This window comes from Pleurodeles waltl, chromosome 4_2, assembly GCF_031143425.1.
Source record: "Pleurodeles waltl isolate 20211129_DDA chromosome 4_2, aPleWal1.hap1.20221129, whole genome shotgun sequence".
Lineage (NCBI taxonomy): Eukaryota > Metazoa > Chordata > Amphibia > Caudata > Salamandridae > Pleurodeles > Pleurodeles waltl.
In genome coordinates, this window is record NC_090443.1 from 983330327 (window position 1) to 983345555 (window position 15229).

Sequence of the window (15229 nt, forward strand, 5' to 3'; positions counted from 1 at the left end):
ACCATAATTCATTTTGTTCACTGCTTAAGCAAATCTTCAGTTAAAATTGCAGTTATTTTCCGTTGTTCAATGCTTACCTAAAAAAAGTGTGATTAATAGCTTATAGATGTGTAAACCGCTACACCTAGTGGATTGCTGCGTTAGGTCTTACAAGGTCAGATTTATTAAGTCATTATACGAGTTTGACTGTTCTATTGTTTAAAATTTGTCACAGTGGTTGTTACACATTAAGACGTTTCTTCCTGAGAAGAGATGTTTTGACGAGATGGAACAATGGAGCCACAGAAGAGACGGAAAAGGAGAAGTTACTGTTATAATTGTGTCCTAGTTAATACTGCAGTCAGTGTACTTTTGATTATCTAATAGTGGCCCATTGGCTGATGTGTAAAACACCCCATATACTGACCAATCGCAAACTTTTCAAGACTTAATATAACATTCTGTCATTTGTTCTGGGGAAGCATTCTTTTAGTTATTCTTCTTCATTTTCATTCGTGTGGATTGAGGGAATTCTTAATGGTGGTTCGAGTCATATTAGCGATGTGGGTTTAGCTGTCGATGTAGGCCAGACCCTATGAAGACATTCCTGATGGTGTCCCCTTGCTGAAGTAAACTGCATGTTGTTTTCTATGGGTAATGTATGAAACTGAATTGTTATATGTGTCTTATTTTGTTTTACAGATACCAGCTGCAACTTATTGATTAATTGATGCATAATGATGATGATAATTTTTATAATAACCAGAGTTAGTGTGTTTTTCTAAATCTGTGTTTCTAAATTCTTTTCACATGAAGTCCAACATGTTAATGCTAATTTGTGGTTAGTGAGGGAATTTATTTTTACATGCTCATGATTTATATTGACATTCTTTGATCTTTGGCCCAAACGCATAAAATATCACTGTTGCAAATATTGGCGTTGTTAATCAGTGTTATGATACGCGAGATAATTTGCTTTGTTTAAACTCAGATAAATACGACGTTCTAATCAACCATTATTGATTCTATATGCTTATCACTTATGTTTGAGTTATTTTCGTGACACTAGCACTGTTAATATAAGGAAATAAATTCATAATCCTTCTTAATAAACTGTTGTGGTTATTGTTTAGTGTTTGGATTATTGATTATTTTGATTATTGTTGATTACTTAGACAGTCATCATTGACATCCCCTCAATCCAATGTTGCGTCGATCCATCAACCTAAGGTGCGAAATCCACTATTTAGTTTGAAGTAACAGCTAGGATTTCTCGGCGCTTCAGCACATATAGTTGGTTTTTGGGAGACCTTCCTAATTCTTTAAAAAAAAAATACTAAACCTGTGCACATAGTTGTATAATGAATAGGTATTGTAAATGTGTAATAATGAATCTTGGAGGTGCCTACAAGATGTGTTGCGTGGAGTGTACACATTTAGTGATAGTTTCCTAAGACGGGTGCTTTTCTCCATTGCATTCAATACTTATTGAATAGGAGAGCACTTATCATATATCCATACCAAAGTAAAACCCTTTAGCACTACTGCAACACAGATCAAATAGTCAATGAGGACAGGATCATGGGGAACAAAGATCCTCAAAAACAGCCAAAGCTGGAGTCAGTGGTAATGTTAAGGTCCACACAGCAGGGTAAAAGAGCACCCAAAGGAGGCCTGTGTGCCAGTCTTGCAAGTTCACGCCAGAGGAATATGAGATACATGCTGCGGATCTGCTTTGGCTTTAGAATGCAAAAAAGCAATTTAGTGACAATTCTATCTGGAGGTAATTAAATAGAATGATTTCTACTGCATACATTAAAGAACTTGATTAGTTTGCAGGTTTCTAAGCCAGATGTTCCCTAAAGGTAACATGTCCATTCTGCAGAATGAGATCTAAGCATCAGCTGGTTTTGCACAGCATTTGTTAGAGCACTTGCTGCACACAAGTGCCCTTCCAACTATGTGGAACACGAAGGGGCGCCCAAGGGGGCTCAAAAGTGCAGCAAAGCATCGGACAACCAATACTGTTCTGCTAAAGTACTCGGGTAGGCATGTTTCTAAAAGGAAACCCATTATTCTCTGACTATTTGAACTATTAAATATTAATGTGAGAAAATATAAAAGAATAACAATGAAGAGTGATTAGAGTCATGGATTATGGGAGGTCTCTCCCGGCTGGACAGATTTAGATGACAACAGTCCGTAGATCTTGTTTCTTATTTCAGACCCTTCCTTTGCACTTCCCTTCTCTAACGCTGATGAAAAACTCAGAGAGGGGTAAACAATGTACCTGGGTATGGAAAAAGACAAGCCTCACTCAGCATCGGGTGAGGCTGCTGATGAGAAAATGGGGACTGAGTTTCCCAATATTGTGAAGTACTGTTAAGTAGCCAATCTCCACTACATGACTGAGTGGGAAAGACCAAAATCTGAAAAACAATAGAGCATCATAGACCAAATTACAGTTGGGAAACAAATATGTTTGTGAAAGAAAGCATCACATTTGACAATGTTACTCCTCCGCTATCACCAAGAATACACTTATGTACAGTGGCTGAGGTTAAAGCAAGCATTCCATCCCTCACTTTTGCATACTTTAGTTTGTTGCCCTAAGTAGGATGGGTATGCCCAGCGACTAGGACGGCTTTGAAAAACTTGTTGGTGTAGCGGTCAGAGTGAGTCAAAGGCAGGGTGCATATAATAGATAATCAGAGAAAAAAAGGGAGGTGTGAGGGGGTTGGACACTGGAGTAGGGCAAATAAGGATCAATATCTCTGGTGTGTGCAAAAAGGATAAAGAAATGTCTTCTGACCACGTTAACCTTTTGGGTGCTATGGACGTGACTGAGCCATCCCCAGCACCAGTGCTAAGGTGCTGCGGATGGCTCAAGCATGTCTGTGCACCAGAGGCAGGAAATCCCTCTGGCGCTCTCACTAGAGGGGTTTCCTTTTATTTATTTCAGACCTGGGAGTTAGGGAAGAGCTTCCCCAGAATCAGAGGCTCTTTTTTTGTCTGCAATTACATTGTTGCAGAGAAAATGACCCAAAATCTTCCTCGGGGAACAACTCAACAACACATGTGGGGTAGCATTTTTATCGGGACAAGTGGGGGAATGCTGGGTAGTAGGAATTTTGTGGATTTGTACTGAGCCCAAACATTTAGGTCAAAGAAATGCAAGGAAAATGTGCATTTTTAGGCAAAGTTTAAGGTTTACAGGGCATTATGAGTAAGAAAACTTTGTGGGATCCACGTGAGGTACACTGCCCTAAACTCCACTGGCTGTCTAGTTTTTAGAAGCATCTGGGTTTGGTAAGTTTCCCTGGGTGACCGTCAATCCTCAGCCAAATATACGCTGCAACCACATTGCCAAATCAGTTCAATTTAGTGAAAGGAAAGATATATATCTCCACATTTTATTTTGGGGGCTTTCCTGTTGCGGGCACTAGACCTACCCACACAATTGAGGTACAATTTTTAATAGGGAAACTTGGGGGCTGGTAAGTGCTAGGAAATGTGCAGCTCCCCACAGATTTCAGACGTTTTCCTCACAGAAATGTAAGGAAAATGTGTGTTTTTAGTCAAACTTTCAGGTTTGCTAGGGCTTCTGGGTAGAAAACCTCACCCCACCGTGGATTCCCCTAGTTGTCTTGTTTTAAAAAATGTACAGGTTTGCTAGGTTTCCCAGCTGGCCGCTGAGCTACGGTCCAAAATCCATAGCTAGCCACACTGCACAAAAAGTGTCAGTTTTCAGCAGAAAATGTGATGTGTCCGTGTTGTGTTTTGAGCCCTTTCCTGTGGCAGGCAGTCGGCCTACCCACACAAGTAAGGTATCACTTAATTTGTTAATATCAATTGTATTTCTTTGCATTTGTGCCTTCCAAATGTAAGCCAGTATTTAAGAAAAAGGACATTTTGAAAAATGCTCTCTGAATCACATTCAATGGATATGGATGCCCACAAATTCAGAGATGGACAAATAATCACTGCTCCTAAACTCTGTATTTAGTGTCTATTCCAGAAATGTGCAGATTTCCTTGATACTCGTTTTTCACTCTTTATATTTTACCATGTGAATTGATCTGTACCCGCTACACAATGAAAAATCATTGTAAGGTGTAGTTCAGTTGTTGGCTTAGTACCTTAGGTTTTTTGAAAACCTACAAACCATATATATACCCACAACCAGAAGGGTGAAGCGGACATAAGAATATATTGCTTTTGTAAATCGGCCATCGTGACAAGAAGTTGCAAATGAAAATGTCATAAATAGCTGTTTTTCCTACTCATTTTCAATGTTTTCTTAGTACAACAGTTCGTTTATATAGGAAAACTTAGAGGGATCTACACAAACGACTCCTTGCTGAATTTTGTCTACTTCTCAGAAATCTATAGCTTTCTTGGATCACCCATGGATTTCACCCTGGTCTCCACCACTAGCTGGTTGAAAGTACAAAAATTAGGAAAAACTGGCTACCTCTTTTAAATATGCCAAAACTGTGGCTAAGAAAATAGGTTTTTTGATTCAGCTCTGCATGTTCCTGAAAGCCTGGAAAATGGTGACTTTAGTCCAGCAAACCTTTAGTTTTTGCCATTTTTAGGGGAAAAAACACACACACTTCTTTGTGGAGCGCTAATTTCTTATTTTTCCCAAACCCCCAAAACGTAGTTATAATTTATATATTTTCTCAGTTCCCTCAGGGGGAATCTACAAACCCAGGGTGCTTTTGCAATCCCCAGAATGTTGGAAAAAGGACAGAATTTGATGTGGACACCTTATGTAGAAAAAAAACCTTATAGAGGTCTAAGTGCAAACTACGCAAATAGCCAAAAACAGATCTTCCAACTCACACGGCGCCACTGTGTGTTACACGATATTTGCTCCCATAACATGGTTACCCGATGAGGAGTCAATACCACTGAATGCAAACAATGAGCTGGAAACTTGCAGAGAGCAGGTTTCCAGCTCATTGTTTTGACGTTCTGCACAACCGATGTCCCTTACGAGATGTGAAACCTCCTCGGACATCAGCGGCAGCCTCAAATATTTTGCTTTGGTGTTGGAGGGGTGAAGGGGGCGGGCTTAGAGGCAGTGATTTAAAAATGCCTCGGGTTGTGCTCAGCACTAAGCCCCGCCCTTTCAAGGCCCAAGTCCCTCCTCACACAGTAGAAAATGTTCACAAGTTGGCAGGGCTGAAAAGGCTTACTATTCTAATGGGAAAAGGCCTAGCAGCAAAAGAGTTAAAAGAGTCAGAGTTGGAAAGAATTATGTTGAGTTGAAAGGCGGAACTGCATGGACCAAAAGCATAATGGTAACTGTATATGGGGGTGAGTGGGTTGGAATTGGGGGTAAAGCTCAATATGAACCCTAATCTCAGGAGCAAGATGAAGGGAGTAACTAAGCGGTCAGAAGATCAAGGAGAGCAGTACGAGTCCCTAAAAGATTTGACAATTACAAATGGTGAATTCTTTTATCTCGGACCAGCAATCAACCACAGCTGCCCTAACAATAATTAGGCTGCTTTCTGTATGATATTCACCCACCAGTCAGTGAGCGTGTGCAAATATGTATACATATCATTGTAGCTGTTTTAGCTCTAACTTTTTTCGTGATTACCTCCAGCTGTAATACGTATAAGGGGGAGATGTGTAACGTGGAATGCACTGGTGCATCCATTCCATGGGGCATTCATGGAATGACAGAGGCTGGAATGTTTCTCATCGAGCCTTCGGGGAACTGGCTGGTAAGAAGGATCAGACCGACTGCTTTGGGAAGTCGCTTGCTAATAAACTGGAGTTATTGCATTACTGGCTACTAACTCTTCCTTAAACAGAAAGTAATGCCTTACCAGAGTCTGTCTGTGACTGCGGGGCTCCCAGAGTCAGCACCAATGGCACGGGCTCGGCACAGGACACGGACCACGTTCCCATCCACAACTCCTGTCACCTAACATGATGGGAAGGAAACATAAGCTCTTTAATCAACTGTCCATAAAGGGGGAATACATTATTAAAACTATTAAAGCCTCTGAGTTATTCTAAGCCCAGTAGTATTATAGTGGTTTTCAGTTCCACTCATATAAAACTTATTTTTGAACAGCAGTAGGATAAAAGAAACCTTAAGGCTGAAGTGTATCTTCCAGTAAATCTGAAACCATGTAAAGAGCAGGCACACTGGATGTCAGAAGGAATTTCTGCCCTAATTAATCTGGATGCAAAACTATTTACTAGAGCAGTGGTTCCCCACCTTTTCACTTCTGTGGACCCCCACGTTATCATTACTGGAACCCAGGGACCCCCACTGACTCATTATTGGAATCCGGGGACCTCCCACTGACTCATTACTGAAAGCTTGGGACCTAATCTGTTAATCTTATTTAATTTCCTAAACAGTCGCTGACCCCCTGAGGAGGATTCGCGGACCCCCAGCGTTCCCCGGACCACAGGTTGGGAACCCCTGTACTAGAGTCCTAGTCACACAAATGTAAAGTTGTGTAATATTCTGGGTATGCCCAATTAATTGGGATTCGGGAAGGAAAGAACAACGTAACTCACATTATTGAAAATTTAGGTAAATGCGAGAAACCAATGCTGAGCATGACACTTGATGTGGAAAAAGCATTTGACAGAATCCGCTTGTCCTTAAGGAAATGAGTGTTGCTTTAATGGGTCCCTCAGATAATTAGCCAGAATTGTAATGACTAGTTACAATGCACCCACAGCAGTAAAACTCCTAAAACATAGGCCTTAAGTAATGCAATCATCAAAAGAAAAACAAGGCAGTTTCCAAATGACTCCAAGGATAGAGTGCTGAAGTAATGGAGATAAAATTTCACAGTAATAAGGCAATCACAGGAATTACCTTTGGGGAACTGGAACATACATTGTCAATCTTTGCAGATCACATAATTTTCTCATTATACCAACCAATGAGTTCAACATAAAATTAAAAGAGGGATTGGAAAGTTATCACAGGTGTTGCATGGGAAATCTCCCTGCAACACCCATGGAACCTCTCCCTGGCGCAGAGAAAGGCAACGCAGCGACTTTGCGCTGTTCTGTCCTACTCCACATCTATGAGGCCATGCAAAGCTACGCAATGTGGCTTTGCGTGGCCTCAAATATATGGTTGAGAGGCCTGCGCCATCTTGGCATAAAAAAAAGTTATGCTGCAGCAGCGCAAGCCTTGCATAAATACACCCCTAGGTGCATAGACGGGTAACATGGCCGATAATGTGGGACATCTGATGCATCACCAAGAGAGATTGGCTATTTGACTGGTATAAAAGTGCAATCACACTACGCAGCCAAGCTTATGGAAATACAGTGGAATCAAGAAATGACTCATTTCGGGACCTGGATCATGCACAGCAATACACCACAAAAGGGACTTCAACCCACCATGGCCCAGCGCATTTACTGAACTTTGGTAAAAGGGAGGCATCAGGGTGATATGGGATAAATGTTACAGATAGACAATTAAACAGTGGTGGCTCTTCCACCGAGATAACTGCAGCGCAGGCCCAACACAGGATAAAGAAGGGGAGAGTAGGAAGCCAGCACCCTTCTCTGTGTACTCCTACTGACCGCTCACACCCCTGACGAATACACATTCTGATGCGTGAGGCATCTTAACTTTTACTCCATATTAACAGGGCCATTGTGAAGGGTGAAGGCAGGTTCTAGTGCCAGGAAAGGCAGCCTTACAGTGACATCTCTTGCCTAAGTTCTGGCAAGACTTCTGCACAGCTTCCTGCTGCCTTTTCTTTGTGGCTGAAACTGTGACTGAGAGATGAGGATGTGGGCGTGAGTGTGAAGAGCGTGCAGCCTCCACTGCATCATTCACATGTTCCTGCAGCTGCCTCTCCCTCGTCTTTACCCTGCAGCCTGGGTGCTGGTGCTTGTAGCAGCCCCTTGCTCGGGATTCAGGGAGCTGAACCGTGCAGCTTTCAGCCTTCAGAGCACAAGCACAACATGCGGCACTCCTGGCATGAATCCATAGCATCTGGTGACCACTGGTGCAATAAGGAATTTCTGATGAGAATTCCCAAAATTAGGAGGCCATTACTAGTATTGGGCACTGTCAAAGGGTGCCCAGGGCTGGCTTCTTTCAAGAGCTGCAATTCTCCAATCAGCCCAGTCCAGGGCTGGGCATGCTTGGTGCACCATTAAATTACTGCCATTCACTCATACCAAGCATACATTTTATTAGCCAGCGTATTTGAAAATTGTGCAGTGGAATGCATGATTCTGCTCCACTCACATTTTTTCCAATCAGTCTTTGCAGAAGAGCAAGGAGGATCAGGCTTGCTTATTACAGTCAGGTAGAGATTTAATCCCCACCACACGGACATTCTTTACTTAATCCAGCGTGAAATGACGAACATTCGGACATGCTGGCTGTGTATAGCAGTTCTGAACTGCTCCAAGTGTTGTTCCCCAGGTGGCCTGACTCTCCTCCAGGGGCTTTGAGACTAGAGTTCTTTAGTTTCCCAACAAATTGTGTTAAAACTGAATGAGCAAATGATAAATCTCTAGCACAATAGTCCTGTGAAACTGGCTAACAACCGAAGTTATGAAGGAGCAATTATGGAACATAAATATTCAAATTCTCGAGTGTCTGCAGCAGTTTCTCGGAGCATTATTATTACTTTGCAGCAGCGCGTCGTGCGTGGAACTATCTGAACATTGTGTTCCAAACAGATAACACCAGATATCGAGCAGACACATAGTTGTACCACAACAGTATCCCACAACAAAGTAATGCCAACTATATACATAAGTTACATGTAATGCAGCAGGAGATCCAATGCACATCCTTCACCCTGTGCCAGATAAAAGGTCATCAAAATAAGTGTGGCAGAAAACAAAATACGACTAGCTCTTCCCATTGCAGGAGCCAGTCCACAGGATCACTGGCATTCAGATGTTCATACTGCTACCAGAAAACTGTCCTGCCAGTTTCAAAATAGTAATTCTAGTTTCACAGCCTGTTATATTTATTGTATTGTTAAATATGTGCATCATCTGTTTTCCTCTCCCCATTCATGCCCACAGGCGTGCCTCCAACACGAAGACCACAACTTGCAATGAAGTTCCCAAGCACTGAAGAACTCTCACTGTGGCTTCAGTTTCTCCCTGCTCAGTGCCCTGCCTAGTTAACAGTACGCCCGCCTCTAATGAGAGACGTCTTTTTACGTAGTCCTTCTCACAGCACATCAAGCCTCGCTTTGGTTACAGCGAGCCATTTTGTTTCCAATTAGTTACAATCGATTACACGGGTGTTCCAGCCAGCGGACAGACATGTTGAGGTGGTGATTTTTAGAGACCTGTCCATGAAGTTGATTTTTAATCCCATTGCTCCACAGTGAGTTTTTCATTCTTCTCTCGCTTTCGGAATGTCCACCTTACCAAAATTAACAGTTTTATTTCCATCCAAACCTTAAATAAATAAAAATTCCTGATCTTCCTTCCTCATTATCAGTTTTGTCAAGTTTTCATCAGTAACGTTTGGAGGTTCACCTTACTCCCGCTTCATTAATCCATTTACAATAATTTATAGTAACTTATTGCTGCTATCCTCCTCCACGTCATGCAGCTCGGCCCATTACGAATTCCATCCAGCGCAACTGAACGATCCACGTCATGGGTTAAAGAGGCCAATGATGACAGACAAGTTTAAAATACAACCAAGGAAGCCTGCTTTACCAACATTAAACCAAAGAGAGCTCTTATAAGCACCATAGAAACACATCTGCGTTTGTTTGTTACAGGTGTGGCAGTAGCTCCACGTGGGCGATTTCAGAGGATCTCCCGCAGTCAATGAGAAAGAGAGTACCAAGGACACCTTACTCGAGTGTACAGCAAAAGCAACAAAAATGGCAAAGTGAAACTTGCATATCTCAGAAGAAACCATCACTGGAAATGAACAACGAAGAACTATTTGACTGGAAGGTGCTGGTACTAATTTTGCGAGAGGATGATTAATCTATTTAGGAGAAGCCTTCTAAACCTCAGACGTGTACTCTAACCGTGCTTGGAGTTCACACGACACTATTTGCTATTGTATCTAAAAGGATCTTTGAGTCTTTATTCGCTATTAAAGTGACTGGACTTTCAGCACCCAATGTTAGATGGTAATAGAATAAACATCTTTGGATACTTCAGAGCTACTGTTCAAAAACAGATCAGTCAAAATTAAAAATCTATGTTGTAAAGAATGGTGTGCGCATAGCAGGACAGGGTGATTAAAGTTACTGAAGATAACACTTACTCCCTGTACTTAGGTCCTGTAAGGGTTATCACCAAGGAGGAAGAAGCAATCAAATCACTAACCTGCTTCCAGAAGTGTTCAATAACAGCAGAGGGAAGATGAGGGGATTTCATACCAAATAAAATTGAAGGATGATAATAAATATCACAGTTGACAGTCAACTTTTCCCAAGTATAAAAGACCTGCTGTCCATGCTGAGTGTTGCGACCGTCTTCTCAACCTTAAACCATTTCAGCGCATACCATCACCTTGAACTTTCAAAAGTATCCAGATCGCTCAATGCTTTTGCGAAACCTTTAGGAGCTTTCCAGTAAAAGAGGGTTCCGTTCCGACTGACCTCCAGTGGCGTCCGTTTTTCAATGTGTGATGTACCATATTGTACATGATATGGAACAAAAGGCAGATGTTTCCAAGAAAATGCCCCTGTCTTCACAAGGAATACTGAAGAGCATTTCATTATACTGCAGGAAGTTTGTGGAAGATTATCTAAGGAACGCTTGGTTCAGAATTCTATGCAAGTTGTTCAAAGCCCAAGTAGATAATTTTGGTCACATTATTTCAGTCAAAGGTGAAATTCCCAAAGAATATCTACTGGATTCAAACTGAGAAGCCCCTGCACCAGATGACAAAGAAAAATTTAAATATTTTGCCAGTCTCTGTGACTTTTACAGGACATTTGTTAAAAACGTTGCCACATTGCTGGACCCACTGCACAATATCTTTCACAAAGATGCTGAGATTGTGTGGGACAGAGAGAAAGATAAGGCCTTTGAGCGCATGAAAAGATAACTAATGACTGCACTGACCTTGCAACCCTTTCTAAGTGGTAAACGTATCTTTACAGTTGATGCCAGCCCCCATGGATTGGGAGCGGTTGTTGTCAAAGACAGTGGTCTGCAGAAATATATCTTTAAGCAAGACAATATTCCATCACTAAACAAGAGTTGCTTGAATGCATATTGTCTGTACATAATTTGAGGCATTTTATGTGAGGAACACACAGACCTTAAGCCCTAGTACAAATACTAGAGAAAGAACCACCACCACTGCATGAGTTCTAAGACTATGAGCCTGACTTAGAGTTTGGCAGACGGGTTACTCTGGCACAAATGTGACGGATATCCCGTCCGCCGTATTATGATTCTCATAGGATATAATGGGACGGTAATATGGCAGACGAGATATCCGTCACGTTTGTGACTGAGTAACCCCTTACGCTAAACTCTAAATCAGGCCCTATGTTTTAAACTTCAAGAATATAGTTTTGATATTGAACATGCATCTGCCATATTAAGCTGTCTTCTGTTTATCTAGACTTTGCATTAAACCCCCTGGAAGAAAGGTTGATGAAAAACTGGATGTGGTTGCCTGTGGCACTGATGCCATACAAGGGCAAAATGTGTGTAAGGATAAATGTTTTTCACAGAATGCTAAAGATGGGGAACTAACTCTTAGTTAAAAAGAACATATGTGAAGTTTAGCTTCAAACAAAAAATCTAAAAGGCTGACTTAGTTCATTTTCTCACTCTGTATCCAAGTTAAGTGTTGAGGGAGATTTGGTGTTCCGTAATGACAACTTTAAGTGTGTTCCTCCTGAGGGAATGAGAGAGATTCTCATTAATGAGCGTCACCAAAGACAGGGAAATGTTCTATGAGAAATACCTAATGTGAAACATTTTCTAAAGGCCATGAATGAATGTAGAAGTTGAATTATGGGTAAAACAGTGCAAGACATCCTCTGCCTCAGACAAGTCTAGTAAAACCACCATTCCACCTATGCATAATGTTTTTGGTCAATGTCCACCAGGCAGAAAATGGGTCTGGCTATTACAGGCTCTTGTAGGAATTTCCCTGCTATCCTGCAATATGCATTAGTCCTTGTAGATTACCACTCAAAATGGCCAGAGGTTATGTTTACATGTAGAGTTTCCATTACTGTTATTCTAGATTTCCTCATGGATATTTTTCGTGAGTGTTTCCCCTAATATCTTGTCACCGACTACAGTGTACAATTCACATCTGTAGAAATGACTGAATTTCCTAAAACCCACAACACCAGGCATCTCACGACAGCATTAGACAATCACAAGATCAATATGAGGGGTGGGTGTTGAACTCTGCTCGTGGAGTTCTTTGAATTTTTCCCACTCCGCTCCCCACTTTCGAAAAACAAAGAGTAGCGGAGTGTTTTCCTCGCTTGCCTGGGCGGTCGCAGATGGTTGCGTCTGCTCGCTTGAGAAACCTTCCATTCGCTTTGAAGAAGCTGCCGCTCAAGTAGCAAATCTACTCGAGCAGCAGAAAAGAAGCAGAGCCCTCTTGCGCTGCGCAGGGAGCCGTACGTGCTAATTGTTCAGTGCGGGGCAAACAGCTGGCACTAAAAATCAGCACGAACGGCACGACCTAACGCACTCCGCCACTTGCAGAACTCTGTGTAGCTCGGCATAGTTTTTTGGGCACTTTGCGGAGCTCCGTGTAGTGGAGCTCCGCCAAGACCTATTCAATATCCAGGTGGCACGCATCAATATGTACACCAAGGACGGTATCCATCTTGCATTTGTCGGGAAAATTCCTCTGACTTTGTCCATCAGGAAAAAACTATGGGCATACAAGATCTCTCCTAATTCTGTCACTGGCAGGTCTTTAGTTGAATGGCAAGGATCCTGATTCTTCCTTAAGTTCCTGTAGCTCAGATCAAAATACCAGCTCCCATACTTGACTGAACAATCGCCAATCCAGACAACGTCCAGTAAAAGATACTACACTATCAGAGTAAATCTAAGGCACGTTATGATTACTGTCATAATGACGTTGACACAAGTGTTAAGACTAGTGGCCTAGTCAGGATTCACATTCGCCAGGTGTAAGGAAATGCCTCCTTGGCATGGTTACCCCCTGACTTTTTGTCTTTGCTGATGCTAAGTTTTGATTTGAAAGTGTGCTGAGGCCTGCTAAACAGGCCCCAGCACCAGTGTTCTTTCCCTAACCTGTACTTTTGTTTCCACATTTGGCACACCCTGGAATCCAGGTAAGTCCCTTGTAACTGGTAACCCTGGTACCAAGGGCCCTGATGCCAGGGAAGGTCTCTAAAGGATGCAGCATGTCTTATGCCACCCTGGGGACCCCTCACTCAGCACAGACACACTGCTTGCCAGCTTGTGTGTGCTAGTGAGGACAAAACGAGTAAGTCGACATGGCACTCCCCTCAGGGTGCCATGTCAACCTCACACTGCCTATGCAGTAAAGATAAGTCACCCCTCTAGCAGGCCTTACAGCCCTAAGGCAGGGTGCACTATACCATAGGTGAGGGCACCAGTGCATGAGCACTGTGCCCCTACAGTGTCTAAGCAAAACCTTAGACATTGTAAGTGCAGGGTAGCCATAAGAGTATATGGTCTGGGAGCCTGTCATGCACGAACTCCACAGCACCATTATGGCTACACTGAAAACTGGGAAGTTTGGTATCAAACTTCTCAGCACAATAAATGCACACTGATGCCAGTGTACATTGTATTGTAACATACACCCCAGAGGGCACCTTAGAGGTGCCCCCTAAAACCTTAACCGACTATCCGTGTAGGCTGACTAGTTCTAGCAGCCTGCCACACACCAGATATGTTGCTGGCCACATGGGGAGAGTGCCTTTGTCACTCTGTGGCTAGTAACAAAGCCTGTACTGGGTGGAGATGCTTATCACCTCCCCCTGCAGGAACTGTAACACCTGGTGGTGAGCCTCAAAGGCTCACCCCCTTTGTTACAGCAACCCAGGGCACTCCAGCTAGTGGAGTTGCCACCCACCTCTGACCACGGCCCCGCTTTTGGCGGCAAGGCCGGAGGAGATAATGAGAAAAACAAGGAGGAGTCACTGGCCAGTCAGGACAGCCCCTAAGGTGTCCTGAGGTGACTCTGACTTTTAGAAATCCTCCATCTTGCAGATGGAGGATTCCCCCAATAGGGATAGGAATGTGCCCCCCTCCCCTCGGGAGGAGGGACAAAGAGGGTGCACCCACCCTCAGGGCTAGTAGCCATTGGCTACTAACCCCCCAGACCTAAACACGCCCATAAATTTAGTATTTAAGGGCTCCCCAGAACCTAGGAACTCAGATTCCGGCAACCTAAGAAGAAGAGGACTGCTAAGCTGAAAAACCCTGCAGAGAAGACGGAGAAACCAACTGATTTGGCCCCAGCTCTACCGGCCTTGCTCCCCACTTCTAAAGACACTGCTCCAGCGACACTTTCCACAGGGACCAGCGACCTCTGAAGCCTCAGAGGACTGCCCTGCATCTAGAAGGACTAAGAACTCCCGAGGACAGCAGCTCTGTTCACCAAAGACTGCAACTTTGCAACAAAGAAGCAACTTTGAAATAACTTGCGTTTCCCGCCGGAAGCGTGAGACTTGACACTCTGCACCCGACGCCCCCGGCTCGACTTGGGGGAACAATCACTTCAGGGAGGACTCCCCGACGACTGTGAGACCGTGAGTAGCCAGAGTTGCCCCCCTGAGCCTCCACAGCGACGCCTGCAGAGGGAATCCAGAGGCTCCCCCTGACCGCGACTGCCTGCTTCTAAGATCCGACGCCTGGTAAAGACTCTGCACCCGCAGCCCCCAGGACCTGAAGGATCCGACCTCCAGTGCAGGAGCGACCCCCAGGAGGCCCTCTTCCTTGCCCAGGTGGTGGGTACAGTTGGCTCAATCTGTGTGACAGCAACCTCAGATTTACGATTAAATACGACCATCATTTGGTTGAATTCCTGGATGTGTATATCAAACACTATCAAGGGCACTTGCTTATGACCCTATACACTAAACCCACGGCTAGGAACACGCTGCTTCACTTTGATAGTTTCCATCCCCGTAACCAGAAGCAGTCTATTCCTTTTTCACAATTCCTGAGACTCAGGAGAAATTGCACCAGCATGGCAGACTTTTTGAAACATGCCGCAGATCTTACGTGCAAATTTGAGCAGAGAGGTTATCCGATT

The 15229-nt window shown here is 43.4% G+C and overlaps 1 protein-coding gene across 1 annotated transcript in view; it reads right to left on the reverse strand.

The window, feature by feature from the left end:
- MUTYH (mutY DNA glycosylase) overlaps window positions 1-15229 on the reverse strand; it is a 132273-nt gene that overhangs the window by 26155 nt on the left and 90889 nt on the right. The window contains exon 9 of the mRNA XM_069232833.1: window positions 5826-5923. Within this exon, the coding sequence (XP_069088934.1) occupies window positions 5826-5923 (98 nt within the window). The remainder of the gene's footprint in view (window positions 1-5825; window positions 5924-15229) is intronic.